This window comes from Glandiceps talaboti, chromosome 14 (genome assembly GCF_964340395.1).
Source record: "Glandiceps talaboti chromosome 14, keGlaTala1.1, whole genome shotgun sequence".
In the NCBI taxonomy this organism is placed as follows: Eukaryota; Metazoa; Hemichordata; class Enteropneusta; family Spengelidae; genus Glandiceps; species Glandiceps talaboti.
The window spans coordinates 5,710,820-5,732,633 of NC_135562.1; the positions used below are offsets into that span (position 1 = coordinate 5,710,820).

General features: G+C 37.3%; 2 protein-coding genes across 4 annotated transcripts in view; both read left to right on the forward strand.

Moving 5' to 3' along the window:
- The first annotated feature begins 1,113 nt into the window (after positions 1 to 1,113).
- Positions 1,114 to 19,078, forward strand: LOC144445667 (uncharacterized). Of its 3 annotated transcripts, none has more exons than XM_078135303.1 (4): positions 1,114 to 1,245; positions 8,561 to 8,656; positions 10,055 to 10,182; positions 18,955 to 19,078. In XM_078135303.1, exons 1-4 carry the CDS (start codon positions 1,209 to 1,211, stop codon positions 19,006 to 19,008), a joined length of 315 nt encoding a protein of 104 aa, XP_077991429.1. In that variant the 5' UTR covers positions 1,114 to 1,208; the 3' UTR covers positions 19,009 to 19,078. The 3 variants fall into 3 exon arrangements, with proteins under 3 accessions (XP_077991429.1, XP_077991430.1, XP_077991428.1); XM_078135304.1 differs by lacking the exon at positions 18,955 to 19,078 and adding an exon at positions 10,573 to 11,505; XM_078135302.1 differs by lacking the exon at positions 18,955 to 19,078 and having other exon boundaries at positions 10,055 to 11,505.
- Positions 19,047 to 21,814, forward strand: part of LOC144445666 (neo-calmodulin-like) — a 5,802-nt gene continuing 3,034 nt past the window's right edge. The window contains exon 1 of the mRNA XM_078135301.1: positions 19,047 to 19,206. Within this exon, the coding sequence (XP_077991427.1) occupies positions 19,167 to 19,206 (40 nt within the window). The 5' untranslated portion in view covers positions 19,047 to 19,166. The remainder of the gene's footprint in view (positions 19,207 to 21,814) is intronic.

Consider the following 21,814-nt stretch of genomic DNA (forward strand, 5'->3'; position numbering starts at 1 on the left):
GGACTTAATCTATGCCCAATGTGGACAAGGCGTCTGTCACAGCTCGTGGAAACTTTCATCATCTGTAGTAAGGCATAAAAAAATAATTGTTTGGTTCCGGTTACCCGACCCCACCCAGGTTTTCATTGCCGACCCTAAATTATTTTTTTACTTATTCGAGAAAAAAAAAATAAAATCGCAAAAATTGTGAAGTCTCACGCGAAATAGTGGACGCGGAAACTGACATCAACTTAAAATGACAAAATAAAAGTGTTCTTCCAATCTACATGATCTACCGTAGATCTATAATGGCTGTACATCTGATAGGAAGAAACAACACAGAGACCATTTGGAAAACAATGGAAAACCTGAACTAGACACTCAAACAGAAAAAAATATAATAAAATAAAATAAAAAATCTACCTACCCCATCTATTCTAAAATTGAGGGTAATCAGAACCACACATTTTTTTATTAGGGCCTAATAATATAATATTCAAAGCTCGGTTTGCCATGAATACCCTTGACCCTCAGTGGCCAACGTGTGTATCAATTTAAATAGAGATTGTATACTCAAGGTAATGTGTATAATTTGCATATTAACCTCGCCTTGAGGCCCGGCCAACAGCTAGGGTTTCAAAGCAGTTTGCGTCACATGGGAAGCAAAAGATGGAAAAACGCGTGGTCAGCGGGAAATTTTAGTAGGAAATTTATGGAGATTATATTTTTATAGTGCGTGCATGATTAATAATAAAGCCGGTATAATCTCGTTATTTTATGTAAACAATGTTTATTCTCGTTAATTTCAAGAGTTCACATGGAGGTGGCATAATTCAAGTAGAAAGTTGATCACGTGATTGTAGCTTTTGTCATAAGCTGAAAAGATATCAACACGTGGGAATCATGGATGCCATAATTAAATGAGATTATGTAATCGTCATCCACACGCAAACACAGCCTTTTTTGTTACATCATGGACGCGTACACTTCACCGTTCCCCGTCAAATGTTAGGAATCACCATGTAAAGAAGGGTATGACGTCACCAAGATGACGTCGGTGTTATGACTTCCGTGGACACGTGGTGGCGCGCGTAAATGGAATAACAATAGCTCGTTACAGTATTGCCACTAAAATCAACGTAACTGTTCTCCGTTCTGTGGATGTCGTACTGTACGTACGTACGTTGCGTAGGGAAGTGTTTTACATCGTTGAAGCTTCGTACAGGGTTATGGGGTGCACTTCGAGTACGAACAACAACCAAAGACGTGAGTTTACCTTTATCTTTATTTCTAAGTATACTATATAAGTTCGGTAGATGTGTAGATTTTCGACTCCACACATACAATCAACATTTACTGTTCGTGTGCGTGGGTCCATACATCTGTCACGTCTGGTCGAGACTCATGTACATCTATTCTGGTTATTAAATATCAGCGCCGAGTAAAATATTTCTACATTGATTGGTTTTTGTTTTAGTTCACACTTACTAGATGAATGATTATTTCCCATGATAGTTATTTAGCTACGACTCACATTTATCTCGGATGTCGGTGAATACATGGGTCTTCGGTGTATCTATTTGTATCGTTAGTAAAGTCAATATTTAATTTGGTATACCTACATTCAAATAGCGATCATATTAGCGTAGAGTCCAAATCAGAGATCTTATGGGGTCCACTATTAGCCACTAATACATTTTTGTATCAATTTTTAGATTATATAATTTGCAAACGTATTGTTCGTATTGTGATCTAATAATAACTCCAAAGTTTGATTTTGAAATGATAATTACCTGCCAGCCTGGGTGGTCGCTGTTTATTCATAATAAGTAAATATTTCATGTGCGAAAAATTTGAATTTAGACTTAGTTTCCATTATGGGTGAGTGTGCTAGAAAGATATAATATGTTGACAAAATCAGGTATTTTAATTTGCTATAACCCGATATCTCATTTGAAAGCAATGATGCGTTACATAATTCGTAATTAACTCACTTGAAACATCAGTTATCTTTGATTGGCAATTTGCATTATCATCATTGGGGGGGGGGGGGGGTTAGTGGATCAAAAAATTCATCCGAGAATTTCAAAACGATCTGAAATGTTTAGATAGTCGACACCATAAACATGAATAATCCTCCGGTAGTATTTTACGGTAATGCAAATTATAAAAAAAAAAAATGTTTGTTTCTGATAACATGACTTCAAAAAATAGGGTAAGTAGGTCAGAATATTTTTATTTTTTTTAATTACTTCGACCGCATGATAAGATACTCGTCGGTCACAAAAACTGTCGTGAGAGTTTGATGAGGTGTAAAAGAAGTAAAAATATAATAAGTAGTGTTATGTAGACTGTACTGTCATAGTCTAAAAAGGTCTGGGTTTTTTCTTGAATACGATTTTTAAAACTTGAGATAGTGACCACAGATGAGACAAAGGCATGAAGGTGTACATGGAAAAATAATAAATTGTTACCGTTTTACCTTTTTGCATGCATAAAGAAAGATCATAGTATTTATAAGCAGGGGGCTTAAACTAGGGTCGGTCGGGTTATCACACACTCTTATTTTATTTGGCCTAAACTATTAATAGTGTATTAAACTGGTAAACCGTGGTCATGACTACAATCAGTGTTGCATAGCACTGGAATTAGTCACATAACTATCATGTGATATACCACGTGATGAAATGCGACCCGTGTTACATAATTCCGATTTTTATTGCTTGTATTTCCAATATTACTAGATGATTCATGGATAATCTGGTATTCACATTTGAATACCGCAAGTTGAAATTTTAAGATTTTTTTTTTATTTACAAAAATACCTGTGCATAAAATAATGATATAATTTTAGTATCGACGCATGACTTTAACAGGAGTAGTTAGCACTCTTGATGGCTCACAAATGGGTTTGATTGACATTTTAGTACAAGTATACTTAATGATCCAGTCCTGAAGGAGGAAGCCTGTAACATATTCTCTGGATCTATTAACTTCATATGATACATGCAAAATCGCTCTCAAGATCTAAGCCCGCCTTCAGTATTTACAAGGGCACGAGGGAATGGGGGGGGGGGGGGTTCACTTTTTAAATATCGGTTCTCAGGGGAGGGCCATATTTTAGAAAATGCAAATTAGGAGAGGGTCACATTTTACTTCGCTTCATTGAATTGTCTAACATTGCATTATTTTAGTTTTCTGTCATCACATCGCTGCCACCAGTTCCAAATCGCATTGCTGCCATTCGGTTTAGGGTTAGGGTTAGGGTTAGGTACCATGATATCAGCCTATATCAATCAAACTGTTGCTGACAACCATGTATTGAATTAATTTTGGTGTGAGGAGAGGAGTGGGTATCACATGTTTAAAACGGGAGCAGCTGGGTAAGAGACTATGGATAATATTTCGGAGATGTTGACCTCACTCCCGACAATGTCAGGAATGTATCAATCTAATCATTGGGAGTTGAATTGTGGCCTTCAGTTCAGCCAGATGAGAGCCATATAGGTATTTATTAATGCAGTGCATTCACACATATCCACATGGCAGTGGTAATGGGAAATAACGAATGTTTTAAAACTTTTAACATGGTGGCAGCGGTGGGATTAAATCCTTACCATTAATTCTGGGACTCATGTCCTTTTACATATCTGGCAGCATTTAACTCACCTTTCGAACTACTTTAATAGGAGGAAGGCCATGTTTTAGAGAGAGAAAGGTGGGGGTGGCACTTTTTACACGACACGAGTTTAGGGAGGGTAACAGTTTACACAGCAGCCCGAGCCTGATTCCCCTTGTAATTACTGAAGGCGTCCTAAACACAAAAGCACCACATCCGATCAGCATACTATAACTGTGAAGACGATCATGAGTACCGTATTACCTTATCTTGTCACCATGGTTACTGTCACTGTCACCTCAATCATTTACATCATTGGCGAATTGAACAACAAGCTAATAAGCAGTTATTTTAATGACAAAACGAAACCTACATTTGATGAGATGAGATGAGATGAAATCGGTGGCTTGGCGGAAATCGCTGTCTGGAATTGAACAGAGCAAATAAAGTTTTTCCAAGAAATGCAATTATCAGCGACCAACCCTGTCCCAATGGTGTTCGACTAAATGCTTTTGGTTATGGATTATTGAATCGTTGTCATGGAAACTACAGTACGGTATCTTATAATACGACCGGCGTTCAGCTGACTTGCTCCAACCTAGCTAGATAAAGACTACTTGATCTGCTATAGAGGTCGGTCAATGAGCTATTACCTTCAAGTTGATCTTCACCGTAACATCCGTAGAGTGAGATGTGGGGTTTCGTCACCCAATCATAGACGTTAGTAGTAGTAGTAGTAGTAGTAGTAGTAGTAGTAGTAGTAGTAGTAGTAGTAGTAGTAGTAGTAGTAGTAGTAGTAGTAGTAGTAGTGGTATGTTTATTAGAGTGTGTATGTTTATGACGAAGGTAAAATAGCAATGAACGATTAGCCGACATCTACATCGGATTGTAATCAGGTTGTACTCAGCCCAAAGGGCTTACAAGTCACTACAATCAGCGTACAATATATTATAGGTAACGCTGTTGAAAGAAAAAAGCAGACTTCATCCATAACAACAGTAGAATACATAACTTGCACAATGTGACATAATACATTAGGGTTGTACATACAGACGTTAACGTTGGAGAGAGTCTCCCAATTGACGCTTTTCATTTACTTTAAACGTCGGAATTGTCTATTTATAGTACAATTTACAAGTCATTTCGGCGGTATTATCATGATCCGATGAGAAAGGAAACACTGGCATTTCATATTTTGCTAAATCCGACCACAAGGGATTGTATACGTACTCAGATCAGTTTCAAAATCCTGACTAATAATCATAATCCGTTCCTAAGCCATTAGATGCAGTACGGAGGATTATACGACGTGTGAATTCAGTAATTTCAAGAAATGTCATGACAGATTGGCAGATAGATAGATAGATAGATAGATAGATAGATAGATAGATAGATAGATAGATAGATAGATAGATAGATAGATAGATAAATCCAATACGATGTAATGTTCTATGGCGTTGAACAGGAACAATTATAGTGATGGTGTGATGTGATGTGATCTGTTTTCTTTGTACGTGACACAATCCTAGCTGCTATATTTTGGGGATGTTGAAGAGGAACATTGTCTTAGCTGGCAGCCCATACAGAAGGGCATTGGAAGCTCGATGACTTCTATATTTACTTGCCGTATCTTATCGACTTGTTGCTATAACATCCATGGATGTTTGTTTGTTTCACTGAAACTTCGGTTAAAGTGATCAAATGAGACATGAATTATTCACCAAGAAAGGCTGGCAGTTGCATCTCGTAAACGTGATCGTGCTTACAAAACTAATGCAATATTTATAGTTGAATTTATGACGTTTGATCACCGGGACCGAATTACTCTCAACATCTGCATCGGGTCTCAAGACCTGACAAACTGATATCACTTCTCACCGCAAGAGATAACATGGTGTATATACAATCTTTATTTCCTATGATGGCTTACTATTCATGCAGTGTTCACTTACCATATTCAGAAACATCTTGGCATGGAAACGGTTCCAGATGACCCCCTCACTACACCCAGTTCTATGTATGTATGTCTGTCTGTCTGTCTGTCTGTCTGTCTGTCTGTCTCCCCCTCTCTCTCTTTGTTGTTATGATTCTATAATACGCTAATTACGTCATTCGGATTACGGTAATTTCGTTCTGAGAGGTGTTTTGGCACCCTGTTACTGCGATTTGGCAGCAAAAAAAAATAAGCATAGCCAATGGGTAATATAACAGTTGGTTATGTTACTATTTTGTATGTAGGACTCAGGAGATATATCTATGCGAAAATTAGGCAAAGGTGGTTTGGCTATATATCATCTATGCGGAAATTAGGCAAAGGTGATTTCGCTATATACAACTGACTCCTTTTCATTACTTTTAAAATAATACATTTGCTATTATATGCATTTCTCTTTCTCATTTCTTTGGCTTTTAATATGTTGTACAGTTATAAGGCTATATACTATCTGTTGCAATAACAAATTACTCTTAGGCCAAACAAAAACGTTTTAAAATAGGTTATTTTTTAGGCCTTAGCTATAGCAGTAAGTCTTATGGCCTCAACTATATATAACAAAGACCTACGTGTTCACAACAGACACTACGTTCGTACCTACCAACCAACCACCCACCTACGCACGTATACCTACATTTTGTACCTACCTTCCTACATGTACCTACTTCCCTCCTTAACTATCTACATGTAACAACCTACCTCCCACCCTAATTACCTACCTACCTACCTACCCCCTCCCTCCCTAACCACCTACATGTACCTACTTACCTATAGCTACCTACCTACCATCTACATATCTGCTTCCCTCCCTCCTTCCTTCCACCCCTCCCTCCCTACCTATCTACCTACCTATCTACGTAGACCCACCCAGCTACATACCTACGTACCTTCCTCCCTCCTCCCTAACTAACTAACTACCTACCTACCTACCTCCTCCCCTCCCGCCCATACCGATTAACTACCTATCACCTACCTATCACCTAGTATATACATGTTTTTCTCTATATATAACATATATAATATCTAATTGACCAACACCCACATATTCTCGAGATTGGCAAACAGTATTAACCAGCTTATAAAAGCATATGTGTCACTTACAAATTGATGTAGAATCCCAAGGCACGCCAACATAATCCATCGCCCGTAAACATTCACTGATTTGGCATGATGAGACACGTCCACCTGATATTTGAGTTTGAAGAGAATACCGCCTATTCTATATCATGTTGGCTCTAGATCTGCTCGATACAACCATGCAGAAACTTATAAAAAAACACACCACACACTCTAAACTTTAATAGCGAGATCATTATTTCGAATTCTTGCCACATTGTTTTATTAAAATAAACCGTTTAAACGAAATGCAACAAGACACAAACAAAAAACAAACAAACAGACAGACAGACAGACAGACAGACAGACAGACAGACAGACAGACACAAACACAAACACAAACACAAACACAAACACACAGGTGCCGATGTTTTGATGTCTACATTTGATGTTTGCATGATCAGCATGACACGTTAGGTCATTTAAAAAAGAAAAGAATTATTATTATTATTTTTTATTCAAGTTTTGAAAAAAAACAGAACAAGAAAAACAACAAAACAAAACAAAACAACAGACAATGAAAGAAAGAAAGTACACTGCTCGAGAGTTAAATATCTTATGAAAATACATTATACAAAGTTCAAAGTTCAATGTTAGGTCATTTTATTTACACAACATGTCGGAATAAACTATTCATTCATTTGCTGTTCCTTATGATGGGTTTCTGTGTAATTGTGAGGTTGCATCAAACAGAGCCATCGAACTCTAACGTGAAACAGGCAGTAGGTCGGGAGGTACTTTTTGTAGGTGGTCAGGCAGACAGGGAGATAGTAACTAGATAATTAGGTAGATGAGTAGATACTAATTGCCATGGTAACCACACCACATTAAGAAACTTTCTCTACGTTGAAATAATATTGTAAAGTCTATTGAAACCTTAGTGATCTATATCATTTCTCAAGATCACTTTCAAATTCGAGACAACAAATAAGATAAAAATGATGATGATGATGATGATGATGATGATGATGATGATGATGATGATGATGATGGGGGTGGTGGTGGTGGTGGTGGTGGTGGTTCATCAGGAGGTGATGCCGATAGTAGTATTCAAAAACAACAACAACAACAACAACAACAACAACAACATATAAACAGAACATACAAACAATAACAGTTATATAGACTGTTAAACCAAACAAGAAGAACATACACGGACAAAGAAAACTATATATTGCGTTACAGAAACTCTACTATTGATTCCATTAACTCTTGTACAGTAGGAATTGAGGTCATGTGTCTCATTTATCTAATAGCAGATCACATTAGCATTGGTTGGAGTAACCTGGTTACTATGTGAAGTGAACCTATTTATTCATCCACCCATGCTTACATGCATGCATGCATGCATGCATACACATACATACATACATACATACATATATACATACATACATGCATGCATGCATGCATGCATACATACATACACACATACATACATACATACATACATACACACACACATACATACATACATACATACATACACATACATACATACATACATACATACATACATACATACATACATACATACATACATACATACATACATACATACATACATACATACATAGTACATACATACATACACACATCTCATGTACAATGTACAAGTACAAATACCATCGATGGTACACAGACAATAATATTTACTTGTATCCTTTGACATTAGACATTAGCGCTGTCTTAGGTATTAAAGTTCTTTTCTCAACCACTCGACTCAAAATTTTCTGCACACTCAGTTTGCACTACTTTTAATTCATAAAATGTGTATAGAATTACGATTGTAATGATAACAGTGCCATGTTTCACTCACTTCTATTACGATACTTTGTTTTTCTACCATCCAGGTAAACTGATGTCTTCGACATACACAAGTCAAGCGACTGAAACAACCACATTAACAACAACGCAGGTCAATGTCTCACCACAAAAGCAACCCAAGGGTAAGGTATTTTACACTACACTCTGTTCAAGTTGTTCCCATGATTAGATAAATGTCGCAAGAATGGGGGATCAAAACAGTATAAGGCGTAAAAGCTAATTAAATTGATTGCGCTGAGATAAAAAGTCTGAAGGGATAGTAATGTTGAATTTGATTCTTGGAGTATAATCTACATTCAATTTTGTGGCTATTTCATTTGTATGAAAGTAATTTTGTGTCGCCAGAGGGCGTGATTTACAGGGATTTACTCGAGAATAAGCTATATTGCTAAGCTAGACGTCGTCTACTTACGTCTACTCCTGGCGTCTACTCCTTGCAGATCGCGATCGTCTGCTTGAAATGGAATTACTGGGAAACTACATATGCATGTGTACTCCTCATGGATTTTTATTATGTCTAAGTTACAGCAAGGAATCGCCACAATGTCGCCACAATGTCTGTGGCGTTCTTTCACAACGAAAATCATAAACCCTGAAACAAAACGTCGTTTGGCTCGACAGAAATGTAATTTAATAACATTACTATACTAGATTCTATCGTCTGGCTAGACAAAAATCGTACCAACGCAACGGTGTTTCGTCAATCGTCTGGCGTGACAAACATCTTTTACCGATATTGTTACTCTTTCTTTGTGTAAGATACCATCATCTTAGCAGATCATGGAATCGCCAAATTTATACGTCCCTGTGTGGTAAACCTAAGGTTGGCGCGTTCTTTGACATACAGACGACAAGATTTACAACATCAAAGAGATATTTTGTCTAGCCAGGCAAAAAAAATGTAGCAATGTTAGTGAGATTTTTTTCTAGCTAGACGACATTTTGTTGCAGGGTCTGTGATTTCGTAATTTATTCAGTAATTGTCGGTTTGTCGGTGTGTGTATTCATTTTCAATTTTTCCACGAGCTAAACGTTTTACTATACTTTGGTTTTTACGACTTATATTACTCGGAAACTTTAGGTTCTGCAAAACGGTTCCCCACCACCCGCCGATCGGTCAATCGCCGCATGTCAGTAACTCTGCAGACTTTGGCTCCTCCTTGCCAGAGTGTATTGGCTGATATTTTCGAATTGATAATTTGTCTATTCCATTTCGATAATATCTACAAAAATGAAAATTGATACATTACTGATGATCTCGCAAGAACATGTTGTAATGCATTCCAGAAATATTTCCTAAAAAATATAATGTTACTGGTATTTTCGATATTTATGTATATGTATTCATGATTTGTGTATATTTCATTACGGAAAAAAATTACTTATGATATTGCATGTAACTAATATTTATCAAATTAATACATTGCATTTCATTTCATCTCAAAAATATTTACTAAAGGTGATATTTCATTTATATTGTCCCAATTGATATTTTGTCGACGTCTTTTATTCCATTTCAGAAATATTTACCAAAGATGACATTTTACTCATATTCAAAACAATGGACAGAGACGGAAATGGCTTTTTAACCGCCGATGAAATCAGGGATACGTTGGTAAAGACTAAAGCTTATGAAAGCGAGGAACAGGTCCGTAAAATGATAGCAGAAGCCGATAAGGACGGTGATGGCAGAATTAATTATTTAGAATTTACAGGAGTAATGGATTTTGTCAATCATTCAAAACCGTAATAATTATGGTTGGTGATATGTTATCGCCAAAAAATAATGAAATTGTTGTGTACACATGGATATCCGTTGCTATGTCAACGCTGATCTCTCGTTGTCATGGGAGCCGACTGATCAAGTCATGATCCAGTGCGTTTATCTGGCTTCCATTCATTCGCTTTTCCATTATGACTTGATGTATCTTAGAGAAATGGGGCGATTCACCTTCGCGGCTGTTTTACAGGTTAACGAGTATTTAAGTATTTACATGTATGTGGAAACACCACTGTAACATCTTGCACCTGTTCTCAGATACCATTTGATTGAATGAGAGGGCATCTACAACACTATAATTGGAGAAATGTGAGAAGACATAGATTGGAACAGAAGTCTTTATTATACCTGTATATGTTACAATTTCCCAAGTAATCCTAGGATAATTGGAGGAAATAAACTGCGAACGTGAACATCTTTCCGAACTCGTCCTTCGATGCAAATTGCATGTACATATATACATCCCCCGTCGAAAAAAGCAATAACAACATGACAGACGAAGATGCACATGATCGACGGGTTTAAATCACGTCAACAATTATACCAGCATGTTCCAAACAACACGTGTCAATGACGTCACTGTGTAACCTCGATCGTCAAAATTATTATTCTTTGTCAATTTTTTGACGGATTTGAAGGTTGTTTTGGATTGAAATCAAACAAATAAGCTTTTTATGTTAATTTATGTGGATATTTTAAAAGTAATAATTACATTTAGTTAGAAAAAAGACATAAAGACAATGTCCCTTTATGTTCGACATCTAGTGAAGGGGATGATGAAAGAATATTTGAACACCAAATCTTACTGCAATGCAGAACGACTGTCACTATCAGTAATCACTAGAAAATGAATATGATGTATATTAAGGAACAGTTCTTTTGACTATTCCAATCCTTGCAAAATATTTCTTTTTTGTAAAAAAAAATCATGAAACTACCGAGATTAATGACAATGGCCATGACTAGTAAACGTCATTATTATTGTAGATTGAATTAAAATTGTCTTTTTCTGCCCTTTTTTCATAGTACAATATTTACTTTGATTGTAAACATAAGAATCTTTGTGTTTATTAATTCATATATAACTTCACCAATTCGTTGCAAAAATCTACTAAAGTCGATATCATTTTATCATTCAAATATTTGGTGATTTTTAATCTAAAGACTATGCATCCATGTTATTATATTATGATAGGCACACATGCATCCTTCCGTGTATGCCTACATCCACCATCTAGGCCATCCATCCACACACACGCGCGCGCGCGCGCACACACACACACACACACACACACACACACACACATATATATATATACATACGTACGTGCATACATACATACATACATACATACATACAGACAGACAGACAGACCTACATACATACATACATACATACATACATACATACATACACACATACATACATACATACATACATACATACATACGTACGTACGTACGTACGTACGTACGTACATACATACATACATACATACATACATACATATGAATGCAAAAGTAATAAGTAATATAATAGTCCCTCACAAGAAGAAAATCACCGACGTTTCGCAAAATTCTTACCAATTTGCAAAACATAAAAATACCAAATCACAACTACAATACGTAACACAATATGCAACACAACACAACACAACACAACACAACACAACACAACACAACACAGCGCAGCGCAACGCACACAACATAACACAACACAACACAGCGCAACGCAACACAAGACAACACAAGACAAGACAAGACAACACAGCGCAGCGCAACACAACACAACACAACACAACACAACACAACACAACGCAATCCACAACACAACACAGTTCACAGACGTACGTATATTTGTTCAAGGTATTTTTTTTTTCAAACTGACTATTTCATGTACGGGTACAATGACAAGAACAAAATTATATTATATATAGTCTAGTATAGTAGTGATTATGACGCATTCTGTAAAGGTGTGAACCTATAACACGTAGGGCGTTCCTAGGCGACGATTAAACAAATACCAAATATAAACTAAACACTCTATATCAAAAGCCGTTGACCTGTTTGTAATTTGCTTTCAATCATTGTACATGTAGCTATTGTCATATATGGCTGCTAGTCATACTGATATCAATGTTTTATGTGATGTTTTCACTTCTATTTAGTTTTAGACATACATTCTACTGGATAGCTTTAATTTATTTCCTTTCTTTTTTTAAAGTTTATATTGTCAATAAATTCATTGTTACTCTACTAGTAGATTTATTTTCTGGTCATGTACTAATACCAAGGTGTTACTTATCCCGGGGTATTTGCCCTCGGAAACATGAAAGGTTTCTAGGGAGGAGCAATGTTAACACTGAGTTTGTCCTTAGAGATGGGTATTTAGGCGTGGGCCTGAAATGAAATGTCCACCAACTCTATGTAGTAAACCTGATGACTTCATGTATATAAAACACGCAGCAAACGACGAGTAAAACAGCAAAGGTTTTCTCTGTACAACCCGCGAAAAAAACACCTGTGCGTTTGCTTTAATCATGAAGTGGGCTTATGAAAGACTTCACGCAAAGAGCCTGGAAAATTATGTGAATACAATTTTACAACCGATAAAAAACCAAAAGCGGATGCCTGAATCCACAAATCAACGCTTCTATCAGTTTGCTTGTGTCTGAGGAATTTATAATGTAACTGTAACAATCGTAGTCAGTGTTATACTGTTCCATCAGTAAACAGAGTTTCGGGATCCTGGCTCCTGTGGTATTTATACTTGTAGAAGTTATACTGAGCACTAAGTACATTCTATTATGTCTTTGTATGAAACTTGTACCATTCCTGCTTAACACGTACAAGCAATGCACAGGTATTTTTAAACAAACAAAGTTAATGGCTGTGGCAGCGTGGAGCACGAACCTGAAATATGCAGATTCAAATTCTGTCATTCTAAGTATTAAATCATCATGACTCCATAAACGAGTATACATTAACTCAGGGTTTGAAATCCACACCTGCTCTGCTACGTGAGTCCAATGGAATGATATGAATGTCTAATCTAATTAAGCAGTAGTACCTACCTCAGTTTATATCTTTAGACAGTTTTCCTTTTTTCAAACTACTAACAGTATTTTGTTTTCTTTGCATGAATTTTCACCTTTAGAAAGATTCTTAACTGATTTTCGTTTTTTTAGGAACTGTAGCATCCCTTCTGCTGTATGACTAGTTTGGGTGTACGATACTATACCCTAGTTACCACAGGCACTCGAATCAGTGTGTATGATTTTTAAAAAAAATGTATAGTGAATTCACTATTCACTATACACCCCCCCCCCCAATCATACTGATTGATTCGAGTGCCTGTGCTAGTTACCCCTAAGAACAGGTCATTGACCTACAATATGTCATATAGTATGATGATGATGATGATGATGATGATGATGATGATGATAATAACACACGAATGGTCCATTAAAACACAAGCTTTGAGAATAACATTCTATAATTTCTTTCAGCGGTGATCTTTAATTCGAGATGACCGTCCATTCGAGAAAAATTATAAACATAGTTTCTTTCAGTCTACGGCTTAGAAAACCCCGGTTTCACTGTACCGCGTACCGTAACGAGTCCAAGGGTGGGCGTGTCAGTCGAACTCGTAAACTACAGGTATATGTCAATGTGATATGATCATTAATTGATATAATTTACAACGTGTTGAACGTTGCTGCTCACTGGCTCTGTTTGGGTACAACCACACAGAAACCAATATACCTACACGGTACAGCTAGTAAAGTCACAATTTCTTGCAGTGCTACATTCAGTCTGAATGCAATTTTCCAATGAAACGTACTGCAACTAGACGCAGACATGTGGGTGCCAATATTTTGATGTCTGCAGTTGATGTCTGCATGCTGGCATTTTAGTTCATTTCATTTTAATAGACAAAATGTAGCAAGTAAGTTGAAGCAGCTGTATTCATTCGATCTAAATTGTTACAGTAGGATATTTAGTTTTTTTAAATTTATTCATGCGTGGTTGTATTAAACAGACCCAGCGAACAGTAAACTGTAATACGCTGTATATTCAGTATATGGTTAGTGTACATATGCCCAAATATGGTTTAAAATGTTAAAATCGTTGTCTCTTTCGTCGAGTACTGATGAATATTTTACATTCTTAATTTCTCCATGCATTGTCAGGAGGTACGTACCCGGAGAGCGGGTTTATGCCATTAAAGCTCCGATGATTACGATTTTTATTTATTAACTTTGACAAAAGTCAGGTAGTCCACACAGGTGATGAACACCTATAATAAACGTGGACCCAAAACAAATATACATAGAATTCGCGAAATAAAAGACAACTGGCAAAAACTACAGATCGTACAAGATAGATGGAGATACCTATACAATTACATTAAACAACATTTTGTACAATGACAAACTGACACTCAGGTACAGGGATTTTATACAATTACAAACTGACACTCAGGTACAGGGATTTTCATGATCAGACTTGCTCACAAGTAGCTCATGGTAATGGTTTGCAATCTGAGTATTACATTTATTAAAATTCTTCGATTGCTTTGATCCAGCAAATTTGTATGCAGTGCAATTATGTGTAATCAATTATTTTAATTGATACTTAAAGAGATTAAAAATCAATATCTCCATCAGTCGTTTTCTATACATAGCCATATAAATTGCTTCAAAGAAGAAATAAAAAATGCAGAGGTGTAGTCATGTCTGGCGAAACATTTGAAATTAAACAAGCATGTCCATTGAATTTGTGTGATTTATATGACAATTGCATGAATAGAAGAAATATTGGCCTATGAAATTATATTTGTAAAGTAATCGCTCAAAGGAAAGTAATTAAGGGAAGTAAAACAAAATGGAATGTGTGTAGATATATGTAATGATAATGTACATTCTAAGTCGTATGAGTTTAGGTTGGTGGTTCTATTATCGTCGTACGTCACTATGTGATATTTAACATTATAGTTAATGTCACTGCGGTTCAGTACTCATCCCTTTTTAATAGTACGGAAGCTTCGACATGTCTGGTGCTATAGAAACCAAATTTGTGAGTCTAATATATCTACGCTGTCTTTTACCATTCTAAAAGCTAGTCTAAAAGTACATGTACTACTCCACATGCAACTATTATGAAAGAAAATATGATTAAATATGCATGCATGCATGCATGCATGCATACATACATACATACATACATACATACATACATACATACATACATACATACATACATACATACATATATACATACATCCATCCATCCATCCATCCATACATCCATCCATCCATCCATCCATCCATACATACATACATACATACATACATACATACATACATACAATCAGACAGACAGACAGACAAACATACAGACAGACAGATAGACAGACAGACAGACAGACAGACAGACAGACAGACAGACAGACAGACAGACAGCATATAGCTTCCAACCTTTTATTCTGATGTGCATTCGATCTCCGTATCGTTCACACACAGTCTGAATATCTGCCATAGTGTTATGTATACATGCTATCACGGTATTCATTAATTCCACAGAGTTTAAAGCTTAAAGCCACATGTCAGTTTGACGTCACCAAAATCATGATCGGCTATAGCCGTAGTGTGGCATATTTATTACCCCGGCCTCAGTGCAACAGAGAGTACATGAAAGACAGAAGGAGTATGTAGAGGAAGCTGGAATAAATAGTAAGAAATTGAGACAAATTATTAATTGTCGGTAAAATGTAAAAATGTCTGCGTGCTGGCATTGAAGCATAGCTTCAGGGATACTGCGCGCGCAGCTGACTCCGTAGGTGAAGGTGATCGTCAACTATACAGACTACATGTACTTAATAGTTTATTATTGACGTATACAACAAAAGTCATTGTAGGACATTTACGTTCGCATGAAACGTCTGCTTGCGTGTATTCAAATCAATTGATGACGTCACAGCTGGCGTAAAGTGTGTTCTAAAAGAACTTACGGGTTGACGCCCTTGTGTTTTTTACTGTGAACTACCAAAGTGTAACTTTTCCCCCACTTCAAGTAAGGCTGGGATCAGAATTTACAGCAGGGGGCATGGAGGGGGGGGGGTATGAACAAAATTGAAGGTTCAAAGGGGAGCGGGACCATGAATATTCTGATGGTAAGAAAAGGGGGGGGGGGGCAAATATTTTGCTCATGATTTTGCTCATTTCGGGAGGTGACCAAAATAATTTCTCCCCAGGCCCCCCTGTCGTAAATTCTGACCCCAGCCTCATTACACTTTGGCAATTTATTTTTGTCATTTCGTGTTACTGTGTGTATATGTGTACGTATGTAGCAAATAAAGTATTGAAAACAGAATCGGACTAAGCCAAACCCTTTATTGCATGAATAGCCCCCTCTTAAAGTTATTTAGTCAGCGAGCTTAAACGGCGGGCGTGTCCTCAGACGGGGGTCATCTTTGTTTAGATGTGTTTACCGAGGCTAGTCGGTGTAGCTCACACTTTTCATCGCCGTGTCAGGAAACTACGACAAAACCAAAACAAATGTGTATGCAAATAGGAAGAGGGATCTCCTATGTTTCCATTTATGAGTTTTTATGGTCTCTGGACCTTTACAATGACCGAGAACGAAACGTATGGAAACCTTCCAACGTGTACGGCTGTTGTCATGACGATGTATAAACAAAAGACCTCGACATTGTTGGCGGAACAATAGAGTGAATTGTGACTAGGTACCTGACATAATGGTAATGCCGGTCTCATTCAGTTTCAACCCTGGCGTAGAAATTACAAAAAAGACTACACTATGACTGACATGTTATCTGAAATAATAACAACAGACCCTGACAGGTTAACAAGGTTCTTACTATAGCAGGCATCAGATACAACACGAAATCGCAAGTTGTCTTTTTTTTGAGATTTTCATTAAGAAGGACTCACCGGCACCCCCAAGAGCTCGAATATTTATGCTAATTTCAACAAATTGTGCTGAAATATTCATTTTCATTATAGAGTGTCGAAATTACTAGAATTATGCGGAAAATTGTAATGAAAGTTGCTTCATCTTTATATAAACATTGCATGTAATTCAAGGTCACTATGACCTAAGGTTATCATACAATAAAACGAACGATGACAGTTACCCAAGAAAATGGTAATATTATGATGTAGTAGTTTGCGCTCTACTTGAACTCTGAATATCATTTATAACTAGCTTACTTATTTTATAAAAAAAAAATTAGTTCCGGTTACCCGATCCCACCTAGTTTTACACAGTCGTCCCTAAACATTTTTTACGTATTCGAAATAAAGTCGTGAAAATTGCGCGAAGTCTCGCGAGAAATAGTGGATGCGCAAACTTACATCAACTTCAAAAAGACAATATAGCAATGTTCTTCCAATTCGTAATTGAAAACAATGGAAAACATAACTACCTGATGAACTAGACACACACACATGAAAAAAAATCAAAAAAATCTACCTAGTCCACCTATTCTAAAATTGAGCGTAATGGGAACCACATAATACTTTTTAGGCCTAATACTCACTATTAGGTCTTGGGCAAGATAAGATATTACCCTTTCACCATGCTCCATCCTTCCGTCCCATTCACCCATCCATCTACCCAGTCTGTCTGTCTGTCTGTCTGTCTGTCTGTCTGTCTGTCTGTCTGTCTGTCTGTCTGTCTGTCTGTCTGTCTGTCTGTCTGTCTGTCTGTCTGTCTGTCTGTCTGTATGTTTGTGTGTGTGTCTGTCTGTCTGTCTGTCTGTCTGTCTGTCTGTCTGTCTGTCTGTCTGTCTGTCCGTCAGTCCGTCCGCCCGTCCGCCCGTCCGTCCGTCCGTCCGTCCGTCTGTCTGTCTGTCTGTCTGTCTGCCTGTCTGTCTACATGTCTGCCTAAGTCCCGTATTTCTCTCCGTCATGGCACATTGAAGGGAAATAGGCATAGAACTCGAGAAATCGTTTTATCTACCAGTTAATAATCTTCATTCTAATAATAGAAAAGATGGTATGTGTATTGAAATGAGTGTAACATCTCTATATAGCATTGCTAGGTATATACGTGTACAATCACATGCCAACACCAATTTCAGGGTGTACCCAAAAATTACGTCATAGTATAATTTATTATGTTTGCCTACTTGCTTTGCCTCTGACGTCATAGTTATAAGCAATATTCAGATTTCTTTCGATTATTAAAAACACAACATGTAAATATTTAGATGAAAAAAAAATATATCGAAAAATTCTTTAGATCTGACCGAGTTCCTTTTCAAGTGTGAAGAAAATTCATCTCGTGCACCTTTAAGTGAAATTACTGATACTTAAGTCTTCGCGTTGGTCTTTAGATGTTTAAAGGGTATATAATTGATGAAACATCCGTAGGCGACGAGACAAGTCAATTTCATGGTGAAAGCGGGGGTGAGAATCATAGCTACGCCGATCATTCATTCTAATACGGCAGAACGACTAAATTGACGTTTTACGACACCTCAGATTAAAATTTACGACACGCTGTCAGGAAATGTAAAATGAAAAAATTAATATCTTAAAAGCTACGGTATTAAAATACTATATGAGTTATGCACCTGTTAATACAGCATTTATACTTGATTTCGTTTGATAGCTATTAATCCACCTTGCCTTGACGAGAGGAGAGCGGCTTAGATGTAAACAGTAAACAAAACATTGGTCGCCATGGCAGGATGCAAATATAGTGAAGTGCGAGGAGTACACAAGCCGCAGCCCCATTTTATCATCGTGAGACCATCTGTTAAGAGGTGTTTTTGAAACTACTGTTGTAAACACTTGTTATATTTTTAACTCTACATTATAATCATGGGTTGTGGAGGCAGCAAGAAGACAGCAGGCTCAGAACGTAAGTTGAACGCACTTCATGTGATATATTTTGTGTGAGGGAAAGCGCTCATCCGAGAGGCCGCCTATGAGATTTAAAAAACACATTTGTTTTGACACATAAGACCAAAGCACATACCGGAGGGCTATTCAGGAACACCTTGGTGGTGCCTCAACGTATTTGACAGAATATCTCTTACTCACAATACTCGCAACAGTGCTCGATTTTCACCTGGAAAAAAATCGCCTGTTTTCGTTTGAATGTGTCATGATTTTGGTCGCGATAAACAAGACGAGTAGCGAATGAGATAATTCATACAAGTTGCGTCACGTTCTCCTTCGCAAGTAGAAATCGATTCACGTATGTTGTTCGCCAACCAGGCACTCGCACAATCACTTAATTGCCTCTCTTTGTCGGAGCCAGATTGAACTAAAAAGACAATCGGTCGTTAATGAACGCGAGTATTGAGAGTTTAAAACTGGAGCCATGTAAAATTGTGCAGTTTGTAATTATGTAGGTAACTAAGGACAGGACCTCCATGGATCAGTGGTTTTCTATTATTCTTTTGACGGCGGCACTTGCGATCAGCTCGTTTCAATGCCTATTTAGAATGTATAGTGTCTTTTTTTTGTCACATGATTTCATTGAAGGTATCGCTGAAGACATTCGAACTTAGCAACGTACGAGCAACCGACACTGCAGCGGCGATAGAAGTAGTATGGTAGTAGTACAAGAGAATATCGGGCTTCGTTTTTAGTTTGTGAAAACCGTGTAGCTTAGTGAAGTCTACTTTAGATTGTTACCGTGATCACAGACAGCAAAGTCCTCCTTGCCCTTTTGAATGAAGGTTTCGTCTACTGATCGCTGGTATTCATTCTGGTGCACTCCGATATGTATTCCAAGGTCCGGTTATTGTCCGTCTGTTTTGAAGGACATTAGTACTTCCTTTGGTAATGCAGAACATATAGAAGAACAATTATCCTGTTTTTATTTTATCTTGACCCTGAATTCTCCACAGCAATCATTCCTTGATAAAACACAGACAGCGATCGCCGTTTGTGATTGGACGGATCAGTCCAACCAGCTCCCTAGCAACGGTTGGAGAAGTTAACCTTTAAGACACATTAGAGTTAAAAAATACATTTTACGGGTATATCATATTTGTCTTAACGAACTCAATATGTATTCCTGGAAAAACACAGACAGGGTTACCAAAGACCTATTCAATTCCACAGGCAAGGTCACCAAAGCTCTTGTCCTGTAGCAATACATACACAATTTATGTAGATCCGGAATGTAGCCATCTGGTATGCGAAACTAATAAGCTCTTGTTACAATCTCAGATTTTTTTTCCATTTACGTATATATCACACTTGTAAATCATATGTCTGCAAAATTAACTTTATCACTGACTGTTGACAGCTAGCATCGCCGGGGATGCGTCCATCATAAATATTAGCCTCGTAAGACGTATCACGCTTATTTGTAGCGTGTATAACTTATCAGCAGTGAAACAGATGTAATGTAATCCAGGTTACAAGTCTGTAGTAAAGTGAGGGAAACTGTAGCCATATTATATATATAGAAATATCAATTAACTATTTAGCTAGCTTCGGTTCTGCTTTTACGGGGAGTAGAGCGACGGAGGGAGGCTGTGGCAAATCCTAGCAAGTGTCGATCGTATAAGCTACACATTGCGGCCCAATAGCTTATAAGCCTGGTCGCTAGGAGATCCCCTTAATCCGTCGAGAAACAAGGATATCCATTCGCTAATTCATTAACACTACTAAGATATCTTCTTTTTCAATAAATTCATCTTTGTCAAATGATAGGCAGAACACAAAAAAACCGGGACGACTGGAAAAACCCACACAACCTCATAAACTTGAATGGCCTCCATTTGTCCTAAATCTGGCACTCCCCCGTCTTTTAAACGAAACGCGGTGAGGTCTTACCAGTACACGCCCTTGTTGATCCCGTTGTCAGTGGCAACCCATGGTGACCTTGCAGAAAGGTCACCAGTCGAAATCCTATGTGAAAGGGATTCTATTGTTCAATTGACGAATACGGCAATAGTGTATAAAACGACTTTTGAAAGACGCTGTCACGCGAGTTGTATGCATTCATATATCAAGTTCTGTTCTTTTATAAGGAATTTGTTCCTGCCATGAAACTACGAATATCAATCCGTCGTTTAGTTAATCAGTCACTTTAAAACGAGCAAAACGTTTTCTTCCTCTTACATATACGCTCATTGTTTTTTATATATTGAGTGCCTGCATAACAGCTCAGACACGTTTCTATTCAGGATACCGTCATGACGAGCGCCCTCAACTTCCCAGCACATGAATGTCATATCGATATATATCTATGTGTGTGCGTGTGTGTGTGTGTTTGTCTGTCTGTCTGTCTGTCTGTCTGTCTGTCTGTCTGTCTGTCTGTCTGTCTGTCTGTATGTATGTATGTATGTATGTATGTATGTATGTATGTATGTATGTATAATGTCATGTATACACTACACTGTCCAAGACAAATGAGATCTTCAAAAGTTTAGGTGCTCGTTGCTTTCACTGAAAGTAAAATCAATCAAATTGTGTAGTGACGTCAACCGAAAAAATTGACAAAAGAA